Below are 20,823 nucleotides of genomic sequence, written 5' to 3'. Positions count from 1 at the left end.
GAAGTGCCTGTACAGCAATAGCATTGGACAATGATAAAAGCGATAATCACCTGAGAAAAAAGGATAAGTACATTTTTACACTTTCATGAATACCGAGCAGAACAGAACATGCAAAGTTCTCAGAAAAGCACAGCTACACTTATTTAATAATAATAATACTGATATTATTATTATTATTATTATTATTATTATTATTATTATTATTATTATTATTATTATTATTAACACGTCTTAAATATTAAACACACAGCAGGGAATGGTCGCTGGATTTTTGTAGCTAGGACAGGGTGTATGTAACCTGTGCCTAACATTACTGTCGGTTTGCGTGTGTGTGCACGCCTTTGTCTTCACAGCGTTTTTTGTCCCTACACCGGTGCCGTAGTCGTGTGGTGCGGGAGGTCAACGGAAGGAGATGTGCGTTGGAACAGTATCTACCGCACAATGTCATAAAAAAATAATTACAGAACTATGCTCTTGATGAAAATGTCGACAGGGTCTGTTGGTGGCTACAGTAAAGCAGGCTCCGTCCGAACAGTGTGAGAGACTAGTGCAATCCCGGAAGCGGTGCAGAGGCCGCCCCGTCCGTTTTGTCCTACACGGTGCTTGAAGCGAGCTGGTTTCATTGCAGTGCTGCAGTGAAAAACAGTGACGGCAAGCCCCGAGCAACTGCAACTCCGCGCCAGGACTGTTACATGGCTCTCTCTGCAGAGATTGCAAACTGAAAACGTGAACGACAGCACTCCGAAACCATGCGGAAAGACGTGAGGATACTGCTTGTAGGAGAACGTGAGTTGGCTATTTCAAGATCCTATTGTAATGTACTCCCCCAAGCCGCTGCATACAGCATGCACAGTACGATAGCCGCTGTTTGATGTCCACATTATGTTTGTATTTTCAATGCACAAACACTTTTTTTCATATTTTTTTTTTCAGTTTTGACCTGCGCTTTGCGTACTAATGGTTTCCTCGCGTAAAAATGTAAAAAAGCGTTGTATGACGTTACAGTCGTAACACAGTTACATAACAAAACGCAATAGTCATGTATTTTTTATTGTTTTCTAATCTTAGTTGTTTTTAGTTCTAGTGCTATTTTATTAGGCTCGCTCACTGACAGTTATACGACTAGTGTAATAACTATAGCATTTAGAGAATACATGGCTAGCTCATGTGAGTATATAATGGAAACTGCATTAAGACAATAACGAGCCAATGGGAAGTCGCACACTGGAATGATGGTCTGTAGTTCTCGCTGCTTGTGTGAGTTGCATTGTAGGCTCTGTGTGTGTGTTGCTCATCTAGTTTTGACAGTACGGTATTTGCGAAGCTGAAGCACCTGTTACCTGTTCAGTGTTGCAAAGACAATGTTGTTACTAGCTGTAACATTAAAACCAGAACCAGAGAGGGGTTTGAGCTCATTGTCAGAACCAGAGAGGGGTTTGGGCTCATTGTCAAAACCAAAGAGGGGTTTGGGCTCATTGTCAGAACCAGAGATGGGTTTGGGCTCATTGTCAGAACCAGAGATGGGTTTGGGCTCATTGTCAGAACCAGAGATGGGTTTGGGCTCATTGTCAGAACCAGAGATGGGTTTGGGCTCATTGTCAGAACCAGAGATGGGTTTGGGCTCATTGTCAGGGTTCAGCTGCACTGTCTCAGTTGCCAAGGCCCTACATCTGTTTGTGCAGTTAGACTATTTTTAATTTGTATCTTTTGGCAGATGTGCTCAGTGGCCTACATGTTCAGCTGCTGAAATGCTCCACATTGAAACAGGGAGACTCTGGGGTATTTCATTTAGGGGAGGGGAGAGGGGGACTGAAAAAACACAACCTGTTCTCTTTCTAAAAACCCAAGGCTGGGGCAGATTACCCCTTTTCTAAGGGGGAGGGTGGGGTGGGCGAGTTCTGGCTTTGTCTACATTTCCAAGTAAAGCTGTGCCATTATGAATCCAAGTCACCAGATGGCAGAAGTGGCTACTGGACTGCATTTGTTGGGAGCAAAACAAACCAAAACAAACCAAACCAACCCGAAACAGTGCTTTTTTGGATTCACAATGAAGGTCTTCGATTGTGTATGTAATTGGAGCTCCCTATTTACATGAATGATTTTCCTCTTGCGTTTTACAGCCAGAGTTGGGAAGACCTCCTTGATTATGTCGCTGGTCAGCGAGGAATTCCCAGACGAGGTAAGTGTGTCACTGACAGCTCTGATAAGATATTTAAAGGGGCTGCAGCAGCTCAGGCAGCAGCAGTGTGAGATTCTGCATACAATAGGTAACACGTTGAAATAGAAGACTATCCCAGGAGTAAAGAATAAGTTGTCTAGGACTTACTCTACCCCACTGAATTAACTACAAAACAAATAACAGTTCAAGTTAAACGTTGTTTTGTTTATTGCCAAAATAAATAGTACATAAAGTTGACAACATATTTACATTTTTTAAAAACATATTTTTCATTCCTTGCCATTGCCATTTCTTCACAGTAAACTGTTGTCATTGATACGTTTTCATAAAGTAATAACACAAGGTTTACTTGTGCCTTTTTGTAGATGAACAAGCAAATGAAAACTGAAATTTAACTTTAAACACTTCAAATAAAACAAATGTAGAAATTGCATTGTAAAGTGAAGGGGGAAAAAAACTTACCATTTTGGTTCTCTTTATTACATTCCACATAACAGTCGCAACAAAATATATATAATATATACAGTCTATATGAAAATCGCTGCACAACATTTTCAGGAAGATGGGTACTGTTTAAGCGAGGCATTTCAGAATGACGTGCTTGCCTTTTGTTCTGTCCCATGAGATTCTGGCTCACTCTAAAGCAGCACAATGCATTTTTGTCCCAGATGGCTTTCCATAGAGATCACTAAGGGTGCGCGCGCTTAATCTGGTTTGTTTACTTTTTGCTGTCTAAAACTTTTAAATAGAGGCTCAAGAGCTGCTGTGTTGCTCCTGTGGTTTTATATATATATATATATATATATATATATATATATATATATATATATATATATATATATATATATATATATATATATATATTATAACAAGGATTGGCTCCAGCTGCTATGCAAAGTGAGTCATCCTATTTCCAACACTGCTTTGTGAAATCAATCTCTGTTTGTAGGTCTGAATGGAGATTGAAAAAAATGCATGAAAATGCAAATTTTAGAGAAACGACTTTGACGTGTACGTTAGCAGACAGGATATGAAAAGGAGTTAAAAATAGCACGCTGTGGAAAGATTAAGGCATCGGTTGCTCATATCTTGGATTATAGATTCATTACTCATTTAGCCTGACCATGTATCGTTATCTGTGCTTGTCAGACTGTGGCAGACACAATTTTAAATGGTAGATGGCTTAAGTTAAGCACATCTTTATTTATTTAAGGTCCCTCCTCGGGCTGAAGAGATCACAATCCCTGCTGACGTCACTCCTGAAAGGGTCCCTACTCATATAGTTGACTATTCAGGTAACAGATCATTCATCATGTATTGTCACATTACTATTAGATTGCACCACCTTGACTGTTTAGGTGTTTCATCTGCATAGAATGAGGATCCGCAGCATGTAACCCTTGTGTTGTAAAACATATCTTTTCTGTCCTTTCTTTTTTTTATAGAAGCAGAACAAACAGACGAACAGCTTTATCAGGAAATATCAAAGGTGAATTTTACACACGCACACACTAGTTACGATTTTAAACCCTTACTGCACTTTCTTGCACCTGTGATTATCAAATATCTTTCCTTTTCTCTTTTAGGCCAATGTTATATGCATAGTGTATGCAGTCAACAATACAAATTCCATTGAGAAGGTATGATTATACTGGCAAAAAGCTCTTTTGTTTATTAAACTTCCTATATGCAAACCTGCATGCCACATTGCGTTAAGATAGTAGGCTGCAAGTATGCATTCATTGCAGTTTCAAAAAGGTGATACAAAGCTTTTCTTTTTAAATGTATTTTGTGTAAAAAAAAAAAATCTGGATCTAGTTTCACAAAATATGTTTAGCACTGCTTGAGTAGCAGTTTTACTATGCAAAGATTAAAACCCAGTTTCCTCCTTCCAGGTCACTAGTCAGTGGATTCCTCTAATCAATGAAAGAACAGACAAGGATAGCAGGTACTGAAACTTGCACACGGTGTAATCATCTTTTGCTCATTTATATAGTACTACAGAATATCAAATGATAGTTTAAAAGGTTTTTACATATTTAAGGTGGTCACACATCTGTTGGAGTTCCTTGTTAAATTAGCGATAAAGCACTCGGGACTTGTCTACCTTGCTTCCTGAGCCTCAAGAATGTAATGTCAAGCAAGTGTCAAGGGGTCGTGAGTGAGACAGTCCAGTGTGTGTCTGAATCATGCTGTCTTGATCCCATGTTATATTGCGTGCTACAGTACCTAGCCATAACTACAACGCTACGTGTTGTCTGCCAAGATAGATTTATTAAGATGATATTGCAGCAATGTCTAATGCATCTCCTGCTGTGGCTGATCTTTTATTTGTATTGCTGTTCGTTTTATGGTTTGTTCTGAAACAGAGTGCCTCTGATATTGGTTGGGAACAAATCGGACCTGGTGGAGCACAGCAGCATGGAAACCATCCTTCCCATTATGAACCAGTACACTGAGATCGAGACTTGTGTTGAGGTGTGTTGGTGTACGATTTATTATTTAAAAAGAATGCCACAGAAACAAAATGTTGATTTAATGTATGTACCTAAAGAGCTTTTACACGATTCATAAATAACTATATTGACAAGGTAGGGATGATTCGCAACAGTCATTTACTGCAGTTTTTTGTTTTGTCTGTGCCTAGTGTTCAGCAAAAAACTTGAAGAACATCTCTGAGCTGTTTTATTACGCCCAGAAAGCTGTTCTGCATCCTACAGGCCCCCTGTACTGCCCTGAGGAAAAAGAGGTAGGCTCGCCTTGGTTTGTTGCCTTGCATTTAAGAAACGCAGAAGCCCTTTTGTTAATCTCTGGGAGGAAATCGGGCTCTCGGTGGTTAATTGAACCCATGCTAAAGCCTGGCTAGGTCCCTGGTGCGGGGCCTCCCTGTGTCACCGGAGCAGCCCCCTCTCGTTTGTTAGCTGTGTTTTTGTGTCAATGCTTTATTTTGAGTGTTTTGTTTGAAGATGCAGCACCGCTCTGAGTAATATCATTGCTGGCAGCTCGGTGGTGCTGTGTGGTGTATTGCACCGGAGATTTTGTAAATAAATAAAACCTGGACGCCTGCACGGTGTTGCAAAGTCATTTGCCCCCCCATCTGTGCAGCCCCCCCCCCTCGTTCACACTGTCTAATGCTTCTTTCAGATGAAGCCTGCTTGCATTAAAGCTCTGACCCGCATCTTCAAGATTACAGACCAGGACAACGACGGGATTCTTAACGATGCCGAACTCAACTTCTTTCAGGTTAGCGGCAGACTTGTGTGGGTGCGGTCCACAGGAGGCTTTCATCTGAAATGCTTCCACAGGCTGGCTGAAGCTTGCAATGAATTAGTGCATGAGAACCAGCCTTGTAAAAGTTTACCATAGTGAAAGCATAGCAAAGTGTAATTAAATCATGGTAAAGAATAGTAATGTATGGTAAAGCATATTGGTAAACATGGCAAACCAGGATAAACTATATTAAATGCATAATATAACCATGGGACAACTGCACAAATACTGTGGTAAACTTTTATAAGGGTAAAGGATTAGTTGATTTTATAAAACTATGGAAAAAAAGGTGCACAGAAATAATTGATCCAAAACTTTTGTAGAACACGGATAGTTATGTATAGTCGTATAATTAACCAGGTAGCTTACTTTAAGAAAGAACAGTAACTTAATGGGCATTGACGGCTTCTGGGTATCGGTCTCCCCGTTCTTCTCCATTACGCCATGGCAGCAGCTTTGTCCTACTCTTGTTCTGAGCTCCGTGTATTTCTCAATGTGTTTCAGAGGGCATGCTTTAACACCCCCCTGGCTCCTCAGGCCTTGGAGGATGTGAAGAACGTGGTCCGGAAGAACGTGAGTGACGGGGTGTTTGATAATGGACTCACACTGAAAGGTAAGCGCAGATTCAGATGCTTTTGTGAGATTTGGACGGATGCTGGATTGTCAGGTTATGGCAGTCGGGACTTCTAGTGCTGTGTTTGCATCTGCCACTGGGACTTATTCACAGCAGCCTGAGTACAAACCAATTTCAATTGAGACTCATGTACTTGAATATGTGTATTTAAATTGATGCGAAGCTGGATTGTGAGTTCCTCTCCGTTGCTGTGTGTGCAGGCTTCCTGTTTCTCCACATGCTGTTTATCCAGCGAGGGCGGCACGAGACCACGTGGACGGTGCTGCGTCGATTCGGATATGGTGATGATCTGGAGCTCACTCAGGACTACCTGTTCCCTCTGTGAGTATCTCCAGGAACCAGCAGCTCGCCTAGTTTACCAGTGCACAGCGGCAGGGGGTGCACAGCGGCAGGGGGTGCACAGTTCAGTCTGGTTAGGTGATTATTCTGCATGATTTATCCAGGATGCATTGCAAGACTGTGCTTTCCTATTTACAGTAGTTGTGCTTGATTTTTAGGGCAGAAAGCAAACCTTTTAAAAATAATCTCATGTTTCATTTATTGCAGGTTAAAAATCCCCCCAGATTGTACAACGGAGTTAAACCATAATGCGTATCTCTTCCTTCAGAGTGTTTTCGACAAACACGATTTGGTAATTGTTTAATAATAAATTTTAAATTAAAATAAAGCACAACCATATTATATTTATTTATTTTTTGTTCAATAAAAGCAGCTGAATTACAAATATTACTGAAATATCATTTATCTATTAAAATAAAATAAATTATTTTCAATCTTATGTAGAGTTCGTTTTTTGTGTGTGTGGTGTTCCTTTAGGACAGGGACTGTGGTTTGTCCCCCGATGAGCTGAAGGATCTATTCAAAGTCTTCCCCTACATGCCCTGGGGTCCAGATGTCCATAACACAGTCTGCACCAATGACCAAGGCTGGATCACCTACCAGGGATACCTGTCTCAGTGGACGTGAGTACCTGCTTACTCAGGGAAAGATTTAACCTACATGAAGCATACCTGTGCCCTGGACAGTTAACTACATGGCCCTGATGAAAAAAAAAATATATATACACACCAAAAAACTGCAAACAAATATCTATTTATTAAAAAAAAAAATCACTATCTAGATCTTGGAATCTGGACATCCATGTGGTATGAAATTGGCCACGTCAACTAATCTAACCCACGAGACGACGCATGCAATATTCCGTGCAAATCCATTGAACGGACTCAGAAGTAATTAAAGTGTAATAAGTGGGCTTTAACAGTAAAGTGCCTACTCAAACTTAATCCGGTCACCCCTGCCAGCGATGCCAAAGCAGCTGCTCTTTTAGCTCTCCTGATTTATCACAGCAGGGGTTCGAGTTCATACTGAGTTTATCTGCCCTGAAGGGTCCTTCCCACACTGACATGCGTCTCTGTTTGTTTTTGCCTCTTTAGGTTAACAACGTATCTAGATGTGCAGCGCTGCCTGGAGTACATGGGCTACCTCGGATACTCCATTATCTCTGAACAGGAGTCGCAGGCTGCGGCTGTTACTGGTGAGACTGGTTACAACGTGAGGGACGGGCATCACGGTCTGACAGCTTTGCAAAAGATGCATCCAGCACCACACAATACTCAATGCTTTCATGCATGAAACCTTGAAAATAGCTTGAGAAAAAGTGGTTTGGACACATCATTAATGTATTTTTGGCATCCTCGTATATTGTGCATTCGCGTGTTCCATATGTCCCCATATAAAGACAAGAAGAGAGGTTTTTTAATCCGTCCTGCTATGAGGTCGCCATGCATGAAAGGTGGCGGTGTTCCTGAACACTGTAGGGTTTAGAAGCAGTTCGTTACCTGCTTGTCCTGTTTCTGCTGGCCCGTGTGTAGCTATCCCTCCTACACTTTTCTCAGGGTAATTGTGACTGTGTATGTGCTCTGTTCCTGCAGTGACGAGAGATAAGAAGATTGACCTCCAGAAGAAGCAGACTCAGAGGAACGTTTTCAGGTGTAACGTTATCGGGATGAAAGGCTGTGGGAAGAGTGCGTTCCTGCAAGCCTTCCTGGGGCGCAACCTGATGGTAAGAAACACTGGCGCTCGTCTTCCGCTTGCGTTGGATTCAGCGTTCCCTTTACCCAAGCGCTCTCTGTAACCTTAACGCCCGCCTGCATGATTCACGATTGGACTAACCCCTGTTAAACACGTTTTAACACAAGACGCGTCAGGATTTCTGCAAGTTCAATAGAGGCTGCATCTTCTGACAGCTTACTGAAAGTGGGGTCACCTGGGTTAACCCTGGCAATGCCTGAATGAAGTCCATGTGGTTTTTATGATGGCAATAACCTCCACTTTTGGAGAAAGGCACTGTAATAAACAGGTGATGCTGTTTTTCTTTGCCTGCAGAGACAGAGGCAGATCAGAGAGGATCACAAATCCTTCTACGCAATCAACACCACCTATGTATACGGCCAGGAGAAATACTTACTGGTGAGTTCAGAGAATAAGGAATTAAGTGGAGACCCTGGTATTGTTGTACCTAAAAAAAAAACAACCAAAAACAGCTGTCTATAATTAGTTCTCTCTTTTTACAGTTACATGAACTGTTCACAGATTCAGAATTTCTCTCTGATTCTGAGATTTCCTGTGATGTTGTCTGTTTGGTGTACGACTCCAGCAACCCCAGTTCATTTGAATTTTGCGCAAGAATATTCAAGGTATGGCATGTATTTGTGTGTTTGTTAAATATATAAGTATTGAATGTGTTGTCACTGAATCTGTCATCGCGTGCATGTTACCAGTAAGGCACAGTTCCTAATCCAGCTGCAGGTCACTGATCCTGGCATGTTCTTACACAGCAACACTTCATGGACAGCAAGACTCCGTGCATGATCATTGCTGCCAAGTCAGATCTGCACGAGGTGAAGCAGGACTGCAGCCCCTCCCCCTTGGACTTCTGCAGGAAACACAAAATGCCCCCTCCGCAGCCCTTCACCTGCAACACTGTGGACGTCCCGAGCAAAGACATCTACATCAAACTGACCACCATGGCCATGTACCCGTAAGTACTGGAGCACAGCGATCCCGGGCTGCACGTGTGTCCTCATGAGCCAGCATGCCGTACCGGTCCAGACTCAACATCCAGCTAATGTGTCTTGTGGATATTTTATTTATTTATTTATTTATTTATTTTTCAATAGAAGAAAGACATTTTACTACAGTAATATTTTAGCTGGGGAGTCTTGTAATGAAAGTAATTGCCTGTTCGTTTTCTACGCTATTAACTTGGCAATATGATTTTTCAGAACTATTTAGACAGCAAAATTGATTCTAGATCTTGTTTGCTGTGTCTGAATTACAGTATTCCTGAATGTTGTACATGCAGAATATTTAGCGTTTGGATAAACACCAAAATAATTTCATACATATACTATACAATATTTACATATACTATACAATATTAAGTTTAGTTTTCCGTTTGGGAGGTAAAAAATGGTGCGACTAGCCAGTGACCCCTGAGCCTATAGAAGTGCCTTTGACACATTGGGCTAAGTTGTTCAGCTGAATATTGGCTTGCCTAATATCGAACCATAGGGACAGCAGAAATGTCCAGCTACTGTAACATGGAGGTCACCCAGTTATAGACTGGCCACTAGTTTTAATGTACTTCAGGCCTCAGCCCCTATTCACACATTATCAGCTGACAGCAGTGTTTCAGACAGCTCTTTAATAAGAACAACTCCAACCCCAGCCTGATGAAATGTCTTTCCTTCTGTTTCCTGCGCCTTGTTTGTGCGTTTGGTTGAAACTGTTTGCATGGAGACGAACTCAGAGACAGGAAAACAGCAAAACGTTTGCGGTATGACAGCTGGCAGTCATCTTAGAAAGACAGAGCTCGTAATATGAGTAGGTTAGTTGAATGAATGATGTTGATATACAGATGTGTGAAAGATGAAAAGGAGAATCTGATACTCTGGAAAAGAGTATCAGATTTTGCACTGATTAGCAATTAGGATATTAGCAATTAGTATCCATATTGTCAAGTGCCGTTATCCCCTTTGATGTCTCACAGTTAAGTGTGTTTAGTTAGCAATAATTCAATGCGTTTTTTTTTTTTTTTTGTACAGCAGCTTCTCAGAAAAAGTGCCTTCTATAGTTTTCATATATATTTTCACCTAGGGCTGTGCACACACTTTGTAGACAAAATTTATATTGGGACGCAAACAAATGAACCTTTATGCATCTCGATAGGGTTTGTATATAGTGTGTGCGTGTGTGTGTGTGTATATACATATATACATATATATATATATATATATATATATATATATATATACAGTGCCTTGCAAAAGTATTCAGACCCCTGACCAATTCTCTCATATTACTGAATTACAAATGAAAATTGAAATTTCGTTCAGTTCGATATTTTATTTTAAAACACTGAAACTCAAAATCAATTATTGTAAGGTGACATTGGTTTTATGTTGGGATATATTTTTAAGAAAAATAAAAAACTGAAATATCTTGCTTGCATAAGTATTCAACCCCTGTGCTGTGGAAGCTCCCAGTTTACACCGATGAAAGAAACTGCCCTAACGAGGACACAATTACCTTACCATTGGCCTCCACCTGTGAACCATTAAAGTTGCTGTCACATTTTCTGGATAAAAACCCCACTGTTGAAGGATCATTGGTCAGGCTGTGAATCTGAAGAAAAATGAAGACCAAAGAGCATTCCACAGAAGTTAAGAGATAAAGTAATACAAATGCATAGATTAGGGAAAGGGTACAAAATAATATCCAAGTGTTTGGATATCCCAGTGAGCACAGTTGGATCAATAATCAGGAAGTGGAAGCTGCATCACACCACCCAGGCACTGCCAAGAAAAGGCCGTCCCTCAAAACTCAGCGCTCAAACAAGAAGGAGACTTGTGAGAGAAGCCACAGAGAGGCCAACAATCACTTTGAAGGAGCTACAGAGTTCAGTGGCTGGGAGTGGAGTAATGGTGCACCAGTCAACCATATCAAGAGCTCTGCATAACACTGGCCTGTATGGGAGGGTGGCAAGAAAGAAGCCGTTACTCAAAAAGTACCATCTGAAAGCACGTCTGGAGTTTGCCAGAAAGCATGAGAGTGACCCAGGTGCGATGTGGGAAAAGGTTTTGTGGTCAGATGAGACCAAGATAGAGCTTTTTGGCCAAAACTCAAAGCACTATGTGTGGTGCAAACCTAACACTGCCCATGCCTCAAGACACACTATCCCTACAGTGAAGTATGGTGGTGGCAGCATCATGCTGTGAGGATGCTTCTCATCAGCAGGGACTGGGCATCTTGTTAAAATTGAAGGAAGAATGGATGGAGCAAAATACAGGGAAATACTACAAGAGAACCTGCTTCAGTCCACTAAAAAACTGAAGCTTGGGAGGAAATTCACCTTTCAGCAGGACAATGATCCCAAGCACAAGGCCAAAGCAACATTGGAGTGGCTCAAGAACAAAAAGGTGAATGTCCTACAGTGGCCCAGTCAAAGTCCTGATCTCAATCCCATTGAGAATCTGTGGCACTATTTGAAAATTGCGGTCCACAAGCGTCGTCCAACCAACCTGAACAACCTGGAGCAAATCTGCCAAGAATGGGCCAAAATCAGATGTGTGTGTGTGTGTGTGTGTGGCTGTGTTTGTGTGTGTGTGCATGCGTGTGTGTGTGTTTGCACAGCCACAGGTGGAATTAATTATTGGTTCTAATTAATGTCACAGGCAATTTTGGTTTTGTTATAGACCCTGACACAGAAATTGAAAGTTCAGCACTTCCGTGCACTTTTATTCACAACAAACCCCTTGGAGTACATATATACATATATATATATATATATATACACACACACACACACACTGTAGCAGTTGTAATTCGTACACTCAGATCTGATCAGTACAGCCCTATGAAAGTGATTGGCAGGCTGCCGCTTGCCGTGCTGGCAGCTTCTTCCTCTTGTTCCTTTGTTTTGTTTTTTATCTTCTTGTGTTTTCATGTGTTCTCTGCTTGTGCTGCACAGCGCTAGTGTCCCGAGCGAGAGCCCTGCTCCTGTGGGTAAGCCCTCACCTCCTCCTCTTCTGTGTGTCTCCGCAGCCACGCCAGGCTACGCTGCATGTGCACCTGCAACAGGTGCACCTTCTGCGTCTGTCAGAACTTCCTCAACTCAGACTTGCTGCATTCTGTAAAGACCAAACTCTACACTGCCGTTCTCAACAGGTCTTTAAAACTTTATTTCATGAGATTCCAAGTGTGCCGGGAGGAAGGGGCTGGGTTTTATATTTCATACCTGAAAGCAGTTTACTTGTGCTTACCATAGGTAGTAAACTTTGTATTTTATTTATTTATTTTCCTCAACACTGCATATCCACTGCTCTGAGACGGCTCTTGCAGACCTGACAGGATGGGGCAGGGTGTGATGATAATGTATTTTAGGAATGCATTTTCCTTTGGGGGGAGGATGAGGAGGTTGCCTTTGGCTTAATCACAAAGTACCCATATTCTTGTATAAGGTAAAACGTAAACATTTAACTCTAAACCACTGTTCGGTGCTTTTTCTGCCTACATTATCTTGTTCTGCAAATTCCTAAGTAACTTGGGGCTGCACTCCTGTTAATCCCTCTCTTCAGCTCACTGATTCTTATACAGTCCCTCCTGCCTCCCACACTGAAAAATGCACCCTGGAAAAGAGTTACTGCCCTCCAGTGGCGATAGGAATGTACTAATCATTCCAAATAGTAACTATTTTAACCAAATAACAAATTATGATAACTGTGCAGTGTTATTCAGTGCTAACTCAGGGATGAAATAAGACTCCCATTGCATAGCAGTTTGATCCATACCTGGTTTTACTGTGTTTAATAAGACTGAGCTTGTTTCCTACACACTGTGGCTAATCAAGCTTCTAGTAAAACCTGGAATGGGTGAAACTGCTATGCAACGGGAGTCTTATTTCCATCCCTTTTAACTCCAAAAACACCTGCCAAAAAATAATGGTTATCTTCATTGCAGTTTAAACTTTTGTTAGTAAAAAAAGCAAAAACAAACTGTGGATATGCAATGTGTAACTCTGCATTTCAAGAGACATGAAGACAAAAATATAACCGGCTGCAATGAGATTTTTGAAATATGAAGTTGGATATATACGTTTAAAAAAGAACACAGCTGGTTATATTTGTCAGGGCAGATAAACTGTTTTCAGAAATTGGGAAACCTCATAGAACACTTCATGTATACACGCCTTGTGGCTGTTTAAGTTGTTCAGCCTAAATGAGGCTCCAGCAGTCTGCTTGTTTTACAATCTCGCCCCTAGTTTGCGATGGACGGAGAGCGCTCAACAAACACGTGCTTAGAATGGTATTGATTAAGAGCCGTGGTCAAAAAAAGAAAGAAAGTGCAACCCGTGAGCTTTGTGTTACGCATCGTGTTGATTTCCCAAGATGTGCTTGGCACGAACTCTGCACAGAATTTGGCATTAAGACCTAGTAGCCTGGATTCAGAGAATGCATGAATTTCTTCTATGAAGTTTCTAAATGTGTAAAAATGTGTAAAGAAAACTTCTTACCCCAGTTGATCTCACAACTTTGATCTCAAACATCATTCAGGCATGGAGTTCAAGCCTTCAGCCTGGACTATGTACAGTACTATCAGATACAGCAGGACTTTTGCGGTGCCACAAAACAGTTCATTAAATGAGTGCCCTCTTGTGACTGTGTATGGATTTAATTAGTCCTCGTGGAAGTCCGCTGTAACATTTCCTAAAATCTGCAACGATGGAGTGTTTCCTGCAAAATTCTGCGGCAATGACTTTTTAATGAAAAACAGTGTTAATGAGTATAAATAAATAAGAAAAAGTAAGTCACAGTTAGTTCAATTCATTTTCTTACTAAAATGTGAAAAAAAACACAACAAACATGTTTGTCATATTTTATGGAAATCAAAGAAGAAAAAATAACACATACAATAAAGCAAAGAGAGTTCACTTTTTTTAAAAACGCTTCCAGCACTGACTATTGGTCGTTGTCACAGCCTTTTTCTGTTTTAACAGAAGCTATGACGGTGAGTTATTGGAAATACTGGACTTGCATTTTGCATTTGTGCCGTTATCTTTTGCCGTTATATTCGGTGCTAATTTAGATTTGTTTCCACAGCTCACCGATGGCCTTAGGAGTCTCTCCATGGCTGAACTAAAGCTCGCTCTGAAACCCGCCACACTCCTCACTATACAAATAGCGTGTGTGCGCTCCAGTGACATGTACAGCGATAGTAGGGAGCAAACAGCTGAGTTTTCTTTTTTTTTCCGCGATCGTGGAATCCTGGAGGGACTATTTAATCCTTTTGAAATTGTAATATAGACCGTTTGTAGCGTCCGCCCAATTCGAATTGGGAGTGCCTACAAACAATATTGGTTTTTCCAGTTACTCCGGCTTCCTGTCGCAGCTAAAGCTACTTTGTGGCACTCCAAATGAAGTTATTTGTAACCCTGCTGATGCTGATACGATGCAGGTGTTGGCTTGAACTGCCCAGAACCATTTCATGAAAAACTCTTCTCAATACTTTTAAGGATCCTCTTTCAGAGCATCTTTTGTTGAGTCCCTCGTTATTCTTTCATATTCTGTAATGTTTTTTTATTCTAATTTTGTTCTTTCCGTAGGTGTTCATTTTCATCTGTCTGGCTGGCACTTTTTCTATTTTTATTGCATCTTATTAACTAAACTCATTTTGACTGTTTTCCTTCTAACCATCAGCCCTTTGTGTGCGTGTGTGTGTGTGTGGGTGTCCATGTTTCAGTGTGCATTCTAATTTTAAAAGCATTCTTTTTTTATGTCATGTGTAGCAGAAGTTTGCTTTGCAGTGCACCAGCTGTTTTTTTTATTTATTTATTTTTTTAATCACATTTTAATCTCTGCACAGCAAGCAGCAATTCACTTTGAGAACTGCGTGGGGGTTCTTATATAAAGTTTCAGACTCTGCAGTGTTAAAATAACAAGGGTGGGTGTGATTGATTAAAGAGACACCCATGTGAACTGCACTGTTTCGACAGGGAGATTTCAAAGGCGTGACAGTGACTTGTACACGGTTGAGTAGAAGGAATTAAAATAGCAGCCAGGAGGCGGAGGGTTAGGGTTAGCAGCCAGGAGGCGGAGGGTTAGGGTTAGCAGCCAGGAGGCGGAGGGTTAGGGTTAGCAGCCAGGAGGCGGAGGGTTAGGGTTAGCAGCCAGGAGGCGGAGGGTTAGGGTTAGCAGCCAGGAGGCGCGGGCTGCCAGCTTATAGGGTTCGAAGGATTACGGTTTATTTCAGGTACCACAAGTGCATTAAGTGAGCATTTAGGTTTTTTACTAAATGGGTTTAAATCCCAGATTTTTCTGTACAGCGTCTTATAAACCTAGAAATAAAAACCTACCCATATATTCACTAGAAGGGTTTATTTTTTGTATTTTTATATATCTTAAGATCTCTTTTTTGAGGAGTTCAAGGGAGATTTGATCCCAGAATTTAAGAGGGTAAAGGGCTAGGGCCTATGAGCTCCTTGACTTGATTTAACCATCGGTGTTGGCTTTTTGCTGTGTTGGTAAAGACGGTTGGATGGTATATGTTGCTTAAGCTGCTCTTTGTGAGCACCTTGCCAGTCGATGGTCCATATGATGGAAGACCCTTTAACTCTTGGTTCATGCCAGAAAGGCAAAGTGAGATCTAAGGATACCTGAAATTCTCCTTGGGTACCCCATTTAAGATTATCAACTCCCAACTTGGTCTTCCCTACAACACGAAAGAGAATGTGGGACAGAAACAGGGATGGAAATAAGACTCCTGTTGCACAGCAGTTTGATCCATTCCTGGTTTTACTATGAGTTCAGTAAGAGACACCTGAGCTTGTCACCTATACACTGTAGCTAATCAATACCTGGAATGGGTGGAACTGCTATGCAGCAGGAGTCTACTTCCATCCCTGTAGAAATATGTATGTCTTGAAGAAATGCTGCGTTTGTATGTCTTCAGCTCACTCCCAGTGCAGAAATGTTTGTGATGCATAATAAGGCCTTTAGAATAGGTCACTAGTTTTGTTTTTTAAAAGCCTACTAAAAACATAAATAAAAGCATTGTTATTGCAGCTAACCGTGCCGTAGGCCCATCTCTAGGAATAACAACATGAACGTACGTCTGATTTGTGATTCTGAAGAACGAATCTGTAGTTCTGTTTGAGCATGCTCAGTTAACACAGCGGCTTGTGTAGCGTGTGACACTAACTCGCGGGTCTCAGATACCTGAAGGAAGAAGTACCAGAGCAGACTTGGAAATGCACCAAAACAGCAGGTGATTCACAGCGTTCATACGCCACATTGATCGGGACTCGTTTTTCCCAAATGAGCAGTGCTTATTTCTTACCTAAAAAAATATTCTGGATACTGGTTTTCCACAACTTTCAGTGGGAAGACTGAATATATTAAAAAAATAAAGATTTAAGACCGTTCCTTGCGTTTCCGACGCAATATTTTGATAGACAGGCCTCGTTTTGTAAAACGTTGCGACCCTTAAAATAAAATGAATAATGATGCAGTTGAGTCAATGTGGTGTATGGCGGTGTGGTGCTGTTTTTGAGTCCAGTTTTGAACTGCATACTGTGTGCATGTGTATACAAGGTTGAGCCCCGATGTAGATGAGTTGGGGGCTATGCTGTTGGCTGACGAGGAGAGCAGTCTCGGGCACCAGGTGCACGCTGTCAGCTATGTAGAAGATTCCATCTTCATGGAGTCCTCTCTAGACGCCCGTTTAAAGACCGAAGACAGGTAAAAATAACAGGAAGCTGCTGCAGGCTGTCTCCATGAGCTCTTTAACTAGACTTGCATGCAGACAGCAGTTAACCTGGTTTTAAATGAGGTTTGCTCCAAGGTCGCTGGAAGAGTGTGTGCCTGAAGTGTTAGGCATTGGAACTTAGACTCCTTGAATGCGCGCCAGTTTGAGACGCTCAAGGTTTTACTGTGATCTTAATCGTGTAATTTATGTCTAAATGCAGTGGCTGATTTATAGCTCATTGTAAAACCCAGAGTGAATCATACCGCTGTGCAACAGGAGTCTTCTTTCCTGCCCACCAATATGCATTTCTTTATTTTCTTTTTACTTATATTAAGATGAACGTGTATTAGTCCTTTTAAAGTCAGGGATCCCCACCTCCTGCGTTTCGCTTCTTTACTACCTAAACCCTACAGAGAATTGGCTGGGTTTTTTTTTATTTGTTTTGTTTATTTCTGTCCCCAGACCAAAGCCTTGGCAAAGTCCAAAATAAAACAGTATGGCCTTTGCCCTAAGCGTTATATAAAGATTGGCATATGCATTCTTGTTCTGTATTTCTCAAAGGATCTATGCATTGCATATGCTTTCATAATCTTAAGTTACATCTTTTATCTTCATACCGTTCACATTTCCCCTTATTCTCTAAATGAATATTTTTCCACTCTACTAAATCAATATCCCCGTCCTCATGCTGTCTATGCACTGCTCACAAAACATGTATACTTAATTTGCCTTGTGTGTGTGTGTGTGCATAGTTATTTATTATCAATGTCATAGTGGTTCTCGGGTGTGGGTAGACCCTATGTGAGTTGACACCATTCCTTAAGAGATCTCCCAGATGTTTAGTATATTCTTGTAAGATCCTTATGCTTTGAAGAGGAGTAGAACATGCACACTTTTCACCGTTCATTCAGGCTTGAGTTGCAGTCCAGGTGGTATTATTCTTGCTAAGCTGTCATACTGTTTACTAATTTGGTACTTTAACTGAGCATGCTCTTACTGTGAACAGCTCTACTGCAGATACCGCAGGGTTATATCGGGCTCTGCTGCTGCCCAGGGCTCCCGTGCACAGTGTCTGTGTTCATGCTAGAGCTGCCAATGTTCACCTGTTTGTTTGTTGTCAACATCATGAGCTTCCTCTTTTCTATTCCCATCCTGTGTTTTGCTTTTCTTTCTGTGATATCATTTTCATATTCATCATTAGTGATGTCCGTGTTTCAATGTCAGCCAAGGGAACACAGTATCAGTTTAGTAAACTTTGTAAACTACACAAACAAAAGTTAATACATTTGCTGTTTAATATGCTAGACCTTCTTACCTTATGTTTGCAAAAAAACTTACTGAATGATTGTTATCTTTTATCACTGCTTTCACAGATTTCCCTGTTGATTTGTATGCAGGTAGTCTCTGGGACATTGTTTTAAACTGGCCCTGAACCGTACTGTAAAAGTTTAACATCAAAACCTCTAACTTCACTTTGTCATAGTCCTATACCAGTTAACGAAGTGCTCTACACACTGTTTATATAAAAAAAAAAGACAATTCATAACTGATACTGTTTAAAATCATTCAAACAGCTACATGTCAGGTGTCTTGTGGAAATGCATTGGGTTTTAGTGCTGCACGAAATGATTATTGGAGTGAGCTCTCCACAGGTGAGGGTCATTGGTGTTGACTGGGCTAATATGCCATTCCAAGTGAAACGAGTGAAGAATCAGCTGCTTGGGTTTGTGATGATCGCTGCTTTTCTTAGACTCTGTGGAGGAGAACAGTGATCCACACAAACCCAGACAGCTTTTTCTTCACTTGTTTCACTCTGAATGGTAAAGTAGCCTGATCAACAGCAATGACTCTCACCTGTGAAGAGCTTGATGTGAATAATCACATCGTGCAGCACTACAGTGTTGAAAGTCTCCTACCTGCCAAGCCTACCCAGTGTGCTCTTTATGCCTAGGTGCTTGGAAATGTCCTTGGCTTGTGTTGTGGCAGGTCTAACCACGAGTCTTGTATCCCACCCTTCCTTTCCCCTCAGACACGTGATGCAGGCAGATCTCAAGAGCTCCACGTTCTGGCTGCGGGCCAGCGTGGGAGCCACCATGTTCGCTGTCCTGGGATTCGCCATGTACAGAGCGCTTCTGAAGCAGCGGTGATCCTGAAGGAAAGTGTGCAACACCACCGCCATCACTAAGCAGATCAAACTTTTATAGATAGAGATATATATATACACACACATACATGAGTGCTTCGAAGTCTGCAAAGATCCATTATTATTATTATTATTATTATTTTAATTATTATTAATGTCACTGTTTCTTTATTTATATATGCAACTGTTTCTCATCAACATATTGTTTTGTTTGTGACCTGACTACTGGCTTGCTGATTTCAATGATAATGAAGATGCAGGTTTTTTTTTTTTGTTTTCTTCTACCCCTGCCCCCCAAAATCAAGAGAACAAACAGGATAAACTGCCTGTAGTGTTTTTAAATGAAAACGTGCATTCACAGTATTAGGTAGTTTAAATAGGCGTGGATGAGTGTCGCAGTGCAATGGTATGCAAGACTGTCGGTGCTCCAAAGCCAAAAGGGACGATGTAGATAATGTACATATACAGACATGCATGTAAAAAGACTGCCCAGTAAACTAACACAGTTGCAGAAGTCACATTCTGAGCTGCTGTCATGGTAGAATTGACTCGTCAAAGCCATCAGCGTTTTATGTTGAAGTTAGAACTTTTTTGTGTCACACCAGCATCGAATGTATTATGATGATGAATATTACTATTATTATTTATTTGGTTTTTCTTTGGGTTTGCACAGCATGTTCGGTATGCAGATAAAGCTCAAGGAGTTTTTTTTTTTCTTCCTCTTTTAACCCTTTGAGTTCTTTATGTTAACACATGCCGTCGGAAATCACGTTGCAATCTCACGGGACTCTGAGGTCGTGTATACATTTATGCTCATGTATACTTAATAAGTGAGTTCATTTTTTAATTATATAACTTCATTTCGACAACAATAATCCAGGAGTGAAAGGGGTGAAGATGTGTCTGCGCCAGGCTCTGGTTGCCAGATCATGTAGCTGTGTGGTTAGGAGAGCGCCTCCCCTGCAGCCCTGGTTTAAATCATTCACGCAATGCCTGGAATATTGCTTGTACGCTACAAGCCCTCCTTTTCACTTTGAGCACCTCGTTCCCCTCCTCGCTCTCTCACAAGCTTGTACTCTGTGCTGCAAACCTGGTGCAGTTATTATTTTGTAGCGTGGGATGTGCTGCATGATGCACCATATGTTCTGCTTTTATATCACAGAAATTAGAGAGTTGCACCTTTTTGTGTTTTTTTTTTTTTTTTATTACTGTAAGTTACCATCTTGCCACAACTTGCCTTTTAGACTTTTTTTTCACTTCTGACTTTTCCAGCATTTACAATAAATGACTGTGTGCTGTACACCCTGTCTGCTGTCTTATTTATTAAAAGGAGAATTATTTACACTGAAGTACGCACACGCATGCACACGCACGTGGGAGAATCGGTTCTCTTTTAATGATGTAAACTGAGAAGTTGCCAATACTACCACCCTTTTAATTTAAATGAAACTCATTCCACTGGTGTTTTCCCATGACTACCTTCCCCCCTTAATAAAAAATCAACTAGCGTCAAATGACATGTTAGGTTTTTTTGGGGTTTTTTTTCCCATCACGTATGATATTTGCGGTTTTGTGAGTAGTTGCTGAAATATTGAGTTTCATCATGTCTTTTGTTTCATAACAAACTTACACTTGCTCTTTGCTTTGCATCACTAAGCACAGTCGAAAGGGCTGAGTATGTAGAGCTGAAATCCTTGGGTTCAGCGAGAGGCCCGTTGTCTGGAAGACTAATTTTTACAATGCAGAACAGCCTGTCTGTTTTCATTTATTCAGCCTGGCAATTGCAAAACCAAA

At 41.1% G+C, this 20,823-nt stretch overlaps 1 protein-coding gene across 3 annotated transcripts; it reads left to right on the top strand.

The window, feature by feature from the left end:
* Positions 1-273: 273 nt before the first annotated feature.
* LOC117424515 (mitochondrial Rho GTPase 1-like) lies at positions 274-20,331 on the top strand. 3 transcript variants are annotated; one of them, XM_034040902.3, is made up of 21 exons: positions 274-786; positions 2,121-2,179; positions 3,393-3,474; positions 3,625-3,668; positions 3,766-3,819; positions 4,075-4,127; positions 4,549-4,657; positions 4,827-4,928; positions 5,324-5,422; positions 5,954-6,062; positions 6,284-6,404; positions 6,630-6,714; positions 6,900-7,045; positions 7,517-7,617; positions 8,015-8,145; positions 8,469-8,552; positions 8,657-8,779; positions 8,921-9,123; positions 12,189-12,311; positions 16,733-16,879; positions 18,916-20,331. In XM_034040902.3, the coding sequence occupies exons 1-21, from the start codon at positions 750-752 to the stop codon at positions 19,031-19,033; spliced, it is 2,130 nt and encodes a 709-aa protein (XP_033896793.1). In that variant the 5' UTR covers positions 274-749; the 3' UTR covers positions 19,034-20,331. The 3 variants fall into 3 exon arrangements, with proteins under 3 accessions (XP_033896793.1, XP_033896794.1, XP_033896796.1); XM_034040903.3 differs by lacking the exon at positions 16,733-16,879 and having other exon boundaries at positions 280-786; XM_034040905.3 differs by lacking the exons at positions 12,189-12,311; positions 16,733-16,879 and having other exon boundaries at positions 283-786.
* Positions 20,332-20,823: the final 492 nt, after the last annotated feature.

The sequence above is a fragment of the Acipenser ruthenus genome, chromosome 19 (genome assembly GCF_902713425.1).
Source record: "Acipenser ruthenus chromosome 19, fAciRut3.2 maternal haplotype, whole genome shotgun sequence".
Lineage (NCBI taxonomy): Eukaryota > Metazoa > Chordata > Actinopteri > Acipenseriformes > Acipenseridae > Acipenser > Acipenser ruthenus.
The sequence above is the reverse complement of the archived record's forward strand: the minus strand, read 5'-3'. Positions and strand labels throughout refer to the sequence as shown.

Excerpts from the sequence above, each read along its gene's own strand:
- LOC117424515 (XM_034040902.3), top strand. The coding sequence starts at position 750 with ATGCGGAAAGACGTGAGGATACTGCTTGTAGGAGAAC. Across the intron at positions 9,124-12,188 it reads ACCACCATGGCCATGTACCC|CCACGCCAGGCTACGCTGCA; the intron begins GTAAGTACTGGA and ends GTGTCTCCGCAG. Across the intron at positions 12,312-16,732 it reads TACACTGCCGTTCTCAACAG|GTTGAGCCCCGATGTAGATG; the intron begins GTCTTTAAAACT and ends TGTGTATACAAG.